This window comes from Stenella coeruleoalba (genome assembly GCF_951394435.1).
Source record: "Stenella coeruleoalba genome assembly, chromosome: 6".
Lineage (NCBI taxonomy): Eukaryota > Metazoa > Chordata > Mammalia > Artiodactyla > Delphinidae > Stenella > Stenella coeruleoalba.
In genome coordinates, this window is record NC_137151.1 from 74,360,541 (window position 1) to 74,374,099 (window position 13,559).

Sequence of the window (13,559 nt, forward strand, 5' to 3'; positions counted from 1 at the left end):
AGGTACCAGTTATTAATTTGGGCAAGTTTCTTAAATTTCTCTGCCCTCATTTTTTCATCTATGTAATAGGGATAATAATATTGTTATTTTGAAGACTGAGTTAATTAATACAAGTGCTATAAAACTAAGTGCCTTGCATGATAAGCGCTCAAGAAATATGAAATGAAAGGGTTAAGTCAAATCACACAAGGTCTTGGCATAGCAGTTAAGAAGGCTGAAAGACTGTCCTTGAGAGCACACACTAGTCTTTCTTGCCTTCACAATGCACGGTGTACAATGTCTGCACTTGGTAGCAACAAAATAAATGACTACTGAATTAAATTCATTGTGTGGAAAGGAGAGGAGGTCCTAGAAAACTGAGAAGGATGATAGAACTGTTGTTTTGGTGAAATTTATCTTGTCCTTGTGTACAAATTGGGGAGAGACTGGAGATAGAGAAATTAGCTTGGCTATTGCTGTACTAGTCCAGCTTGACAACCCAGCCATCCCTCGACGTGAACTTAAGCACATGAAAAGGGAACAGAGGAGACAGGAAATTTAAAAATACGTGGTAAAGAAAGGAAATGCTAGCTTAGCTGTCACATTTTAAAACGGACATTATAAGTTTTCAATATATATTCGTTGAATGAATGAAGTAAATATTAAAAAAGCACTCATCAACAGCATAAAGCATGTTCAGAGCATTTAACTACAGTGCTTTGAAGTAACTCTAAGATCAACACAATTATACCGTCATTTGCCAGAAGTGCATTTGCTAAGGAGGAGAAAGGAAGGCACTGCCTTAAACTTTCTGAGAAGCATGTCCCATTAAAAAACAAAAATAAAGAAGAGCCATCCCAATATGTACAAAGTAGATAACGAACAAGAATCTGCTGTATAAAAAATAAATTAAAAAAGAAGAAGAGCCATCCCAGTCACACTCTCACAGACTATACTGAACCAATCAGTGTTATATTCATATTCAAATTACCTTCTAAGTGCTCTGCAGAGTCCTGTAAGCTCCAAGGAGGCTCCTTAAAAGCGGGTGAGGGGGCACTGCAGTGGAAGTGGAGTTTGAGAAGGTGGGGATGAGCAGGAATGGCTGTGGGCCTGCACTTCTAGCTCTTTTATAAATTTAGTTTCTCTGTAAGATTTTCTTTGAATAAAAATGTCCACAGATAAATTTTTTTAAATTCTGAATGTACAGAATATATGCCCCATAGAATTCTGGCAGTTACAAAACTACTTGTATGGGATTCAAATGATATTTCACCATACACAGCTGTTATATCTCCTTTCATAATATATTTTAAGTCGTTTCTATGACTTTATTGCTAAGTCTGGTTGGTTCCTTCAATATCCATATAACAAACACCTAAGGTCTCCAAATCATTTTTATTGGCCTTGTGAATATGGAGATAAATGAAACATGGCTCTGCACTCTAATATCAGACTGATTTAACAGTAAACTCTATGACATCAAGCAGAAGTGAATAGGAAAAGCTGCCTAAAAGGGCTCCTTACAAAGATAACAATGACAAAGAAGGTTGAGAAACACTGATGCATATGTTTTGCCACATGTTTTTAAAAAGCTGGTAGTCTCAATATCTTATAATCATACTTTGTGTAATAGTACTGACACAAATTTCATTTTATACTTTGAATGTGAATATGCTTCTGACTTAAAATTTTGAAATATATAAAGAAATGATATGAGATAAAGATCTACTTGTGAGGTTTTGTTTAGTGCTAATCTCAATATTTACTTTTTTAATGAAAAGATTTGCAGATTAATTTATATATCTTTTCTTTATCTCCATAAGGTAATCTTGAATTTGATTCTGCTTTCTGAGTCATGGACTCATAATTTCTAATCATGTTGTTTATGTCTAAAGTGTACAGCAATCGCTGGTAAAACAAAAGAAAAACTCCATTTACCTCTCCTAAAATTTAACACTCAGGTTGGCCCAGCTGTGTCAGTCTGTTATTTTTTATTAAAAACCCTTTGTAGAAAATGGGGCAATAATGGTTAGTCCTGAACTCCACACAGACATGGACATGAGGAGTTACCTGAACATAAACTTAGTATTCAGGTCAGGTTACAATTAACCTGAACTTCTCCTTTCTTCTCAGCCCTCTGCTCAAGAGTCAGAAACCAAAAACAAGTTTAGGACCAAGCTGTGTGTAAAGGAATCAGGAAATGGCCCCATTTTCAACTGTACTGGGTTACCCATTTAAAATAAGTATGTATCACACCTTGCTCCTGGTCATGAAACTAAGCATAAAATATGGGTAAGAACTAAATAGTTTCTTTCCATTTTTAAATAACTTTTAAAAAGCTGTTACTATATTCAGAATGTTAACATTTTCACTGCAATGAAAGACTACTTTTGGACATCTCCTATAAAGAAGAGGCCGCATTAGCTAGCTACACTGCTGGAGCTGTCTGGAGACATTCACAGTAGGGAGGAGTTAACCTTTAACAGCAGAGTCTGGGAGAAACAAGTCACACCAAAAAGAATGCAGACATTCTAAAAAAGGAAAAACTTTCTAGACCCAAGCTGCGACTGATCTGACAGGGTAAACTTAAAAACAGTTCTGAAAAAAAAAAAAACAAACAGTTCTGGGATGGAAAGAGGGGTGGATAAACACATAGATACGTGATAAAGTATTACAACATTAGTTGCAGGCTTCTAAGTGATGGGCATAATGGTGTTTACTGCACTATTCCTTCAACTTTTTTGTGTATTTGAAATCTCTCATAATACAATTTAAAAGCAGTTTTAATGGCAGGCATTCTGAAGGAGAAAAATCAGTTTTTAAGGCTGCACCTAATAAACTACTGTCCAGAGTTGGAATGAAGAGCTCAAAAACCCTCTAGCTCTCTAATGAAATGGCAAGCACTGCCATAAAGCTGCCAACTACATTTTTAAACGCCAAAGTTATAGGAGGTTGATCCAAGAAAGCAGAAGGCTAAAAAGTCAGGGCGTTCACAAATATCTGAGACGGTCAAACTTTAGCAGAACAATTATCAAAAATAAAGTATCCAGGTATCTATTTTGTCTTGCTAAATTAAGTTCTTTCATCTTGCTTCAACTTACAACTTTTCTATTAGCTGGCAGGTAGGTATGTGTAGCTCTGTAGAAACTGATTCATACTTTACACTGAAATAGTACTATATGTATATCTATATAAGAAAGAGAGAGAGAGAACGTTTAAATAGTGTACGCTATTTTGCCCTCCATTGTACTTCCTGTTTGCACACCCAGAGTGAGCAGACAGGCTGCATGAGTGAAACTGGTCATTTACCCTACAGTGTGAGCATCCTGGCAGGCTGATCCTGGTTCTAGTATATACAAGCGTGCATTTTCTTATCACACACCTAACCACAAGCCGACTGTGTCTTCCAGAACTCAGCCTCCATGACTGACATGTTCCAATGCTGGAAGAAAATCTAGCATGTTCACGGAAAAATAGTTCATAAGTCTCTAATTCTTCCTTAGGCATTTATCAAGGGTAATTTTGACTATCAGTAATTTTTGCATTACATTTTAACTTCAGAACCTCACCCCACATAAGATGCAACTACACTGTACTCTATTCATCTGAAGTATGAGGAGCTCTGGATTGGTGCCAGGAACTGCAGATTCTAATCCCAGCTCTACTGCTAATTAGCTGTGTGATCTTGGGCAAGTAACTAACTTCCGAGTCTCAATTCCCTCAACTGTAAAATAAGGCAGTTGATTCAGATGGTCTCTAAGTTCCCTGAACACTTTTAGCCATCTATGAATCCATGAATATTTTTTCATAATTTGTTAGCTATATGTTTAGCTAGTGCCATTTACCTAAAAAGCAGTTCGTTATCTAATGATGAATAATACAAATTGGCAATCAGCAGCTCAGAGAATTAGCAAGGTTATTCAGTACTAATACACTGTGAAGTCTGATAACTTTCTTTTCCAGAAAGTAAAAAGACTGAAAATTTTCACTTTAAGACCTCTATTTTCCCAATATTGAAAAAACATTCAGCAACAGAATCATTATACACCAATACTGGAAGCAGATGTGATTAAAGTCAGTTGTTCTAAAATGTAATTTTAACCCTGTATTCTTCAAGGTGGTTTAAAATGAAATAATCTATTATGTCAATAATGCAAATATAGGAAAAGGATACAAAGAATTGTTTGCTCTGACTAAAATGTTTAAAATTCACTATATCGAGCTTAAGAGCATTATGTAAAAGATAGTTTTGTTCCTTTTACCACCCCTATATTTTACAAACACACACAAAACAATCTGCCCTCATTCCTGCACTTTGCTGCAGTGGGTTGCAAATGTGACTGCATATTAGAATTATCCGGGAAGCTTAAAGAATTTTTTTTAAAGTCTGATGAGCAGTCCTCCCAAAAACAATTGGATCAGACTCTCTGGAGGTGGACCCACAAGCATTAAAACTTTGGAAAAAATCTCCAGATGATTCTAATGTGCAGTCAGACTTCAGTCCCCAAATATCACATATGGGAAAGGAAGCTGGGGAGGGGGCTTTTCTGTTCTTGTTGTTGAAATGATGGGTAGGCTCAAGCAAATACCAAGGTTTAAGTTTTGTCTTCACCAAAGAAATATAAAAATTAAAAATCCAATGATCTTTGGATTAAAATGTAAACATTTTTTGCATTTTTTAAAAATAAAAATGTTTTAAACTCCAAATAGCTTTCATTCAATATATTAAAACATACAGATGTATTTATATCTATTTAGTGAAATAGCTACCTAAATACAAGAGCTTTCTACTGAATTCACTTTTCTAAGTTTTCTCAAATTACATGGTATATAGACAGATGCTCAATCTTTGCACTCCTTAAAAGTTGACAGTATATACATTTTAGAAATCAGTATCATTTAGTGCATCAAGAATATAAAATGTCTTTATTTTATCTGCTGTGGCATCATATATTATTGATTCTTGTGTTTTCAATTATAATTTCACTGCTAATAAAAGCAGATAAGATAGCAAAGTATACTTTAACAACAGCAGGAATCATTCCTAAGTAAATGAAAACATATTGAAATTTAAGAAAAGACACCTTTAGAGTCACCTTGGAATGCTGAGTAGGTAGTCTAAGGTGACACTCAGCTCATCCATATTTGTCTGTTCCAGGCATAATGGAATTGTCAGAATGAGGCCGCTTCGTCTGTCCTTTCCTCCTATTAAAGAAAAAAATATATACATGTAACATGTAAGAGATATTAAAGCACTAAATGAATTAAATATATTTGCATCCAATGTTACTACAACAATTACAAGTTTAAGACATCAGTAAAAAACAATCTAATGGCTGTTTATTTTATATATTGTAAATGTTTATAGTAGTACAGCAAAATTATATAAAATTTAGAAAAAATAAGAGGAAAAAAATTCACCAATGAAATATTCACTTAAACATAACAATTCTCATTTTGTTTAATTTCTTCCATTTAGTCTGCTTCTGATTGTAATCAATTCATCAAACATCTATTGTGTGCCTAGCACAGTAAGCATTTGCAAGTAAAACAACAAATTTCTTATCAACCTAGGAAGAAAAACTTTAAGTCGTAAGAAATAACAGTATGAAATATGACAGATAATTTGTTAGGCTGTGTTGTACAAAATATATAAAATATTATAAAAAGGGATTTAGAAAATGGAGAAAATGATAAGAGCTGTAATAAATGTAAAAAATTTCATAGAAAAGTTAAAACTTAAGAAAAATGAATAGAATTTATAAACCAAGTCAAAAGAGCATTCTGTGATGAGGAATGATCTGAGTTAACTCACAAAGGTCAGACAGGCATTCTTTGTTCATGAGGCAATAAAGGGAAAGCCCTGTCCAGCTGAGAAGAGCGCACGGGACCTGGATATAGAATTCTGAAAGCCAGGAAGTGGAACGCACTTACATTTCATGGATGTTCAAGTTCTCTTCGATTTTCCATAAGCATTAAAATATAACTAGTACTTTTATACACACACAGCTTCTTTGAAAGCTCCCCACATGATTGATTTTCACACTGAAGTCCATCTTTTGACCCAACTGACATTTATGGCAATTTTAGAAACTTAAAAGCCAGCAAACACTAAAGCAAACAATTTTATATGATCTCTATCACTAAAAAGTTAAAGGACTGAATTGAAAAAAAATGATTCCTATGAATAACATGGATGCAATTCACAAGGTACCAACCATAAATGATCTTTTATCAGATTAACCATGTAAATTACTGATAGTCAACCACTTTGTTTAATCTCAATAAATGGCAATTTCAAATGGTTCAACTTAATCGATAATCAATAGTGACTTCAACTGCAAATGTTGTTTTGTTTAGAATACAAGTTTTTTTTTTTTTTAATAGACTGCAACCACGGTTTTCAAACTGTATCCCCTGAATGATTTTGTTGGTTTGAGAAGTTTTTCTCTATTATTAAAAAAGTTTGAAAATTACTGGTTGAAATAATTAACGGTCAAGAGCAAGTCAAGAGGAATTGGGTTCAGAGAAGTCTCATTTTCTCCTCAAAAATCGCTAAGCCCTGCATTAAACCAAACTGCAAAAAGGTTCATATCTGAACTGCAGCACTCTGACCCACTGTGAAATTGTCTGCAGAGCACAGGTCTAACATACAGGATTACATTTAACCTCATGCCCTCAGCTTTCACTAAGGGACAACAAAATAATCACCAGTGTAGATGCAAAAGAAGGCAGATGTCAAGAAGAAAAAGGCTTTCAAGATAGGTATGGTCACCAGGGTCAAATGCTGCACAGAGACAAGTAAAATAAGAATGCAAAAATGTCACTGATAAAGATTTTTTTTAAATAGTAATATCCACTCTTGGCAACAGTATGGGCAAACTGGCTTTTTTTTTAAATTGAAGTATAGTTGATTTACAGTGCTTCAGATGTACAGCAAAGTGATTCAGTTATACACATACATATATATCTATTCTCTTTCAGATTCTTTTCCATTATAGGTTATTACAAAATATTGAATATAGTTCCCTGTGCTATACAGTAGGTCCCTGTTGTTTATATATTTCATATTTAGTAGTGTTTATCTGTTAATTCTAAATTCCAAATTTATCCCTCCCCTCTTTCCCTTTTGGTAACCATAAGTTTGTTTTCTATGTCTGTGGGTCTATTTCTGTTTTCAAACATGCATTTTCATACACTGGTGAGAGATCAACAATTGCCACAATATTCTTATAGGGCAATCTGACAAAACCTTTAAATGTAAACGTAAATTCTCTTTAATACTTCCAGTTGTAGGAATTTATACTGCTGGACTTGTACAAAATGCACAAACTGTGAATAAGAACGTTTCCTACAATACCATTCATATCATAAAAAAATAGAGAGAAAACGTAAGTGTCAACTGGTAAGGGAAGAAGTTTTTTTAAAAAAGAAACACATATTAAATAAAGAACTAATATTACTGGTGGAATTCAATATCTTATTTTCTCCTTTATAATGTACACTAGAAAAACATGCCAATTTACAGAGAGATACAATATACACTGAAAAGGACATTAGTAGCCTAAATATCAAGACAATTCTGATAGGACCTAAAAAGTATAAGAGAGAAAAAGCAAGATAATACAACTTAAATAACCTTCAATAGGTGGGTCACAGTACCTATTCTAAAGCATGTGCAAATTTACTCAATGGTCCAAAATTCCAGAAAATTGCTACACCCAGCGTCACCACTGCTTTCACACTAGCAATATATCTCGAAGCTTCTCTTTGACTCTTCTTAGTCAATGCAGACTTTGGGTTAATAATGGAAGGTAAATTCAAGCCTTATAACCAAATTCGAGCAGTAAAAAGTGAAAACCATGTAATTTATTTCATAACTCCCCCCTCATAGGAAGATGGAAGACAAAAGCTGGACGGGATAACACAAAAATGAATTACTCTATATTTCAGAAACAATACTTTAGATGCTGGTTAGTCAATTATTCTCAGCCTGTATTAGTTATTTCATTTTTATATGAGAGGTGAGATGTCATGACATCTACCCTGTAGAGGTCATTTAATCAAATTACAGAACAGAATGAAAACTGGCTGCCAAGCACCAACAGTGACAGAGTTGGCTTGCACCGCTATCCATTCTGAGTACAAGGTGTCTCAGAAACACCTTTAAAACAAAACATTCAGAGAAAAAGGAAATGCCTTTCTGCCAAACTTATCAAAGAAAAAAAGATTAAACAAATTTATACATCAAACACTTCCAATTTTAAGAAGAAAACATACCTGAAAGGAAGGCTAGTTTTTTCTTCAGAATGGGTAATATTACTGAGGCCTCCATTTTACTCCAGTAAACTTCCTCCAGTAAATTTTCCTTTCTGAAAACACAGAAAGTTAAATGTCAACTACAAGATAATAATTACTCTATGAAATATACACAGACATACCTCATTTTATTATACTTCACTATATTGTGTTGTTTACAAATTGAAGGCTTGTGGCAACCCTGCATTGAGCAAGTCTACTGCTCATTTTTCCACTAGCATTTGCTCATTTCGTGTTTCTGCGTCACGTTTTGGTAATTCTTGCAATATTTCAAACTTTCTATTATTATATTTGTTATGGTGGTCTGTGATCAGTGATCCTTGATGTTACCACTGCAAAAAGGTTACAACCCACTGAAGGCTCAGATGACGGTTAGCATTTTTTAGCAATAAAATATTTTTAATTAAGGTATGTACATTGTTTTTTTAGACATAATGTTATTGCACACTTAACAGACTACAGTATTACATAAACATAACTTTTATTTGTACTGGGAAACCAAAAAATTCATGTGACTTGCTTTACTGCAGTATTTACTGTGGTCGTCTGCAACCGAGCCAGCAGTATCTCTGAGGTATGCCTATACTTAATGGCTTACGCAGGGTTTCTCAATCTCAGAATTACGGACATTTTGAGTCAGATTATTTATTCTTTTCTGTAAGGAGTTGTCCCGTGCCTTGTAGAATATTTAGCAGCATCCCTGGCCTCTACCCACTAGAATCCTAATACCATTCCCCCTTCCCAGTTGTGACAACCAAATGTCTCTAGACACTGCCAAATATCCTCTGGCAGGCAAAAATCACAGCTAGTTGAGAATCACTGGCTTAACTGTTTTTCGGAGCAATGCTCTTGGGCTAGAACAGTGCCTGGTACATAGCAGTAACTCAACAAATTATTTGTTGAATAAAGGAATGAATCAATTAATCAAACTTGCAATATCTATTACTCTACTTATTTACGCAGCTTAATTCCAAATATCTGATTCTTTCAGATCCACTATTAAATGGCTTTCTCTCACTTCTCATATTTTTGCTTCCCCATAACACATAATAACTCACCTTATCCTCATGTTTACCTCAAGTTATTTCCCAATATACTATTTCAATTTTTGCCCTCACTGTTAACTGCCTCTATCTCTCCACATTTTATATTTTAAATTTGCCAGGAGAAAATCTGATTAGCCTAGTTATCTTTTTGTACCAAGCCATAATTCACTGATATTGGTTTAGTTTTCTAGTGTCCACTAAGGTACGCCCAGGGGTTATGGAAAATACAAAATGGGACTATTCATACAGCAAGGGCTAAGAGCAAGACAGTTTCCTTTAAATGGGAGCTTTGGCATGGCAGGCATCTGTATGCTTGGCCAGCCCAATATACCATCAAAGCATGATTTTAAGAAAAGCAGGAACTTCAAAACAAAACATAACAAGAAAATCAAAGGTTCAATTATATTAGCCACCTAAACTTAATTTCATGTCTGAGAGAGTATTCTCCATCACATTTATCCCTCCTTCCCTTGTCCTACACCCACGTACCATCACTATATAGTGACAGTTCCTTGGAGGACACTGTAAAATTGCATTGCATCTAGTGAAAGTATACTCTTTTATAAACAGCCTCCTCTTTTTTTATTGAGCTATAACTGACATAGAAAATTATATTAGTTTCAAGTGTACAGTATGATTTGATACTTGTATATATCGTGAAATGATCACCACAATAAATCTAGTTAAAATCCACTACTATAAATAGTTGCAAAAATTCTTTTCTTGTGATAAGAACTGTTAAGACTTACTCTCTTAGGTCTTTCAAATATGCAATAGTGTTATTAACTACAGTAATCAGAAAGCACACTCTCTTGAAAATAATTTTCCAGCAGAGCAGAAAATGTGACTCTATATTACTTACTCAGCAAATACTTGCTATGAACCTATCCCATTTCAAGCACTGTGCTTTCAGCTGGCGCTAAAAACTCAAGTCACAGCCTTGCCCTGAAAAAAATGTAGTCTTTTGAAAAAATTCCCAGATTACTTGGAAAAAAAACGATGTAGTCTTATTACTTGTCAGATAATGGCTACACAAGCAAGGCTACTTAAAGAAGTATATTATTTTACAGCTTTTGTATATACAACTAAAAAAAATCACTACTATTTTTATATATCTACAAAAGAAAACATGTTGTCAAAGTAAATATGACATATTCTCTTCAAGTTTTATCCTCGAATATTTGTTTGCAATTTGTTCATTCAGTTTTGTTCTACATCTGCCCAGGCTAACATACAATTAGTAGGAAGAATGAGGGAAAAGCTCATGTTTTACATGTTTAACCTAAAATAGTAGCACTTCATGTTTCCAGATCAGTATCTTGACCTGATGAGTTTTTTCTCCAGCACTACAAGAACCAGACAGTTCAGACTCACGGCTAAGCTCCCTTCTCTGGTGACCAGCTTGTCAAAGACCAGATGTAAAAGTCTGATAATGATGATTAAGCAAGTTAACATTTACCAAGTGTTTACTACAAGGCATACATTGTTCTAAATGATTTACTTATATTAATTTAATTACTCCTTGCAACATTTCTATGAGATAACTACTATTATTAACCCCATTTTATAGAAAAGTAAAATGGGGCTGAGAGGTTAAATGTGGCCCAACATCTCAAAGCTAGTAACTGGGGAAGTTAGGATTCACACCCAGGCAATCTGGTTCCAGTAATGATGTTCTCAATATCACATGATCAGCTTACCAATAAAACAGCCCTGAAAACATCCAGTGACATCGGGCCAATTGAACAAGATGGAGTCCTAGCTTTTGCATTATCGGTGCAAATGTCAACACAGTGAAAGGGGCAGTACTAAGAATTATTATTAAAATAGTTTTGAACTCACAGACCCCCCCGAAACCTAGTAACAAGAGAACTGCTGATCTAGGCTGTCAATGGGATGCTCCAGACAACTTCTCAACTGCCTTTGTGTCCTTCCTATTTTCTGAGCCTATTTCTCCATCCTTCTCATAAATTCTGAGTTATATACATCTTTCTAATGAACCCCTTTCTGCTTAAGTTTTAGCTAGAGCAGCCTTCTCTTTTAGTCAATGGAGAAACTTGGTACAGGAAGCAACTGCAATTCAGAGTTTGGTAGGTCTTATCTGCAATCATTCAGCACCGCTGCTGCTTCTTTGTAGGTTTTTTTTTTCCCCAATCTGTTGCCATTTATTCTGAATGAAAATGTCCATCAATACACTGAGGGTTAAGCCTTGCCACAATAAAACCTAATTAACCAGTACCCAAGAAAAAAGAACCTCTGGAATTCCTAAGGCATAAGAAATGATAGCTGCAGGTAATCCTTTGAATAATATCTGTGTTATCTAAGCTTTGCAAGTCAGGTTATCAATTTTATGCCAGCAAGTGCCAAATTTTTCACCACTGTGTTCTCCACATACTTAAAGTGCAAAAGGGAGATGGTTTCAATCTCTAGTCTAGATTTACCTTGGCAAACTATAGTACCCAGAAGCAATCTTACATTTCATCACTGTCTCCTGAGACACATGCTCTTTCCAAACTTTCCATGACTTCACAAAACCACCTCAGCATGGCAAAATACTAATTTTTTTTAATCCAACAGTCTTTTTTTTTTAAAGAACATTTTGAAAGTGATGAAAAAGTAATTTAAAGTAATGAGAAATATAGATTTTTGGCTGTGTGGGCCAATATCAAATGAATTGATGAATAAAATGTGAAGCAGTCAAAGAGATGAAAGCTGTAATGTTTACTCTTTATATCTTCCTCCCTTCTACAGTCTCCTTTACATCAATCTCTTTCATTGTTATCATAAAAGAGATGGATAATAAAAAGTAATGATTACTGTACTACTAGTTCCAATTAAATGTGGTTTTGCAAGTCATTTGTTTTACACTTTTCAAGTCATTAGCACAGCCATAAGAAAAAAAATCTGCCTATTTCTAGTTATATAGTTCATAGAATAATGTACAAAACACACAAAATAAAGAGAAAATCCTGCAAAAGACGATACAACCATCCACTACCATCACCACAATAAATGTTAAATAACATGAGGTATTTGCTCATGCTCTTCTCCAGTAGGTAGATATAGATCATTATTTTTCACAAGAAGCTTATTCAACCTAAATATATCTGAGTGAATTATATTCTCAAACAAGGAATGAAGTCAGTGGCAGACATATACCTGATATGAATCAATGGAAAGTGACAAGGAAAACATGTCTTTTAAAAAATTTGCCAAGTGAAGCAGGCCTAAAAAATGGAAGAAAATTCACAACATGCTTAACACAAACATGTCATATTTCATATATGGTTATTTAAAACGATCTATTTTAAGTCACGATTTATAATACATAAAAGAGGCAGAAAGCCAGAGTTTACAGCAGGTGAAGTGCCTTGGAAACTGTTGAACATAAAGGAAAATGTGCAACCATGACTGCATGTTACTTTCAACCAAAAGCAAGAAACAGCAAAGTAAATTAACATCATTCCTAGGTGCAAAATAAACCCTACCTAAAAACAGAATCCCTACGTTAGGGATGATGAATTCTGAGAAATTCTGAAAAATGTAAGGAGACTAAGTTTCAACTGATATTTGTATCTATCTTCTAGCTTGAACATCTTTCTCAAGACCTTGAAGAGTTAAAAGAGGAAAACTGGGGCAACTAAGTAGTTAGAGACCAAGTCCTATTTATCTTTACATTTATTTACTCATTCATTCACTCATTTAACAAATCTACAATAAGCACCTACTAGATCGAGTCAAGGCGAGGCGCTGGATATATTTGGCATTCAAAAAATATCTGATTAATGAATGGATAAATGAACGAACAAATGAACAAACATATGAGACCATCAGTAAAGTGAAACACATACCCTAGGAAACCTAACGTTATCACAACTACCTGACAGTCGACACCTTGTGGTGTGATAATAGACCACCTGTGCATACTTTTCCTTCAAAGCGGCTTCTCCCAGCTCCTTCTACTGGGACACTCTCCCACGGATCCAGCCGCTACGTAAATCACTGGATGCCAGAGGAAGGCAGGTCTAGGATGATGGTAAGGGGGACCTCAATGGGTGCTACCAATGGGCAGCCGTTAGAGGGCAGCAGAGGATGTGTTTAAGGAGCAGGAAAAGAGAACTCTGGCCTTTTAATCAAGACTGGGCAAATTACACTTCATAAGAGACTGTAATTGATGATATGAGTGGGTACACTGGAACTCCTCTCTCAATAAGT

The 13,559-nt window shown here is 34.8% G+C and overlaps 1 protein-coding gene across 19 annotated transcripts in view; it reads right to left on the reverse strand.

The window, feature by feature from the left end:
- Window positions 1-13,559, reverse strand: part of SESTD1 (SEC14 and spectrin domain containing 1) — a 262,393-nt gene that overhangs the window by 79,941 nt on the left and 168,893 nt on the right. For all 19 annotated transcript variants that reach the window (XM_079923851.1, XM_079923858.1, XM_079923862.1 and 16 more), the window contains 2 exons: window positions 8,260-8,351; window positions 5,076-5,184 (listed from right to left, as the gene is read on the reverse strand). In XM_079923851.1, coding sequence (XP_079779977.1) covers window positions 5,076-5,184; window positions 8,260-8,314 — 164 coding nt within the window. In that variant the 5' untranslated portion in view covers window positions 8,315-8,351. The remainder of the gene's footprint in view (window positions 1-5,075; window positions 5,185-8,259; window positions 8,352-13,559) is intronic.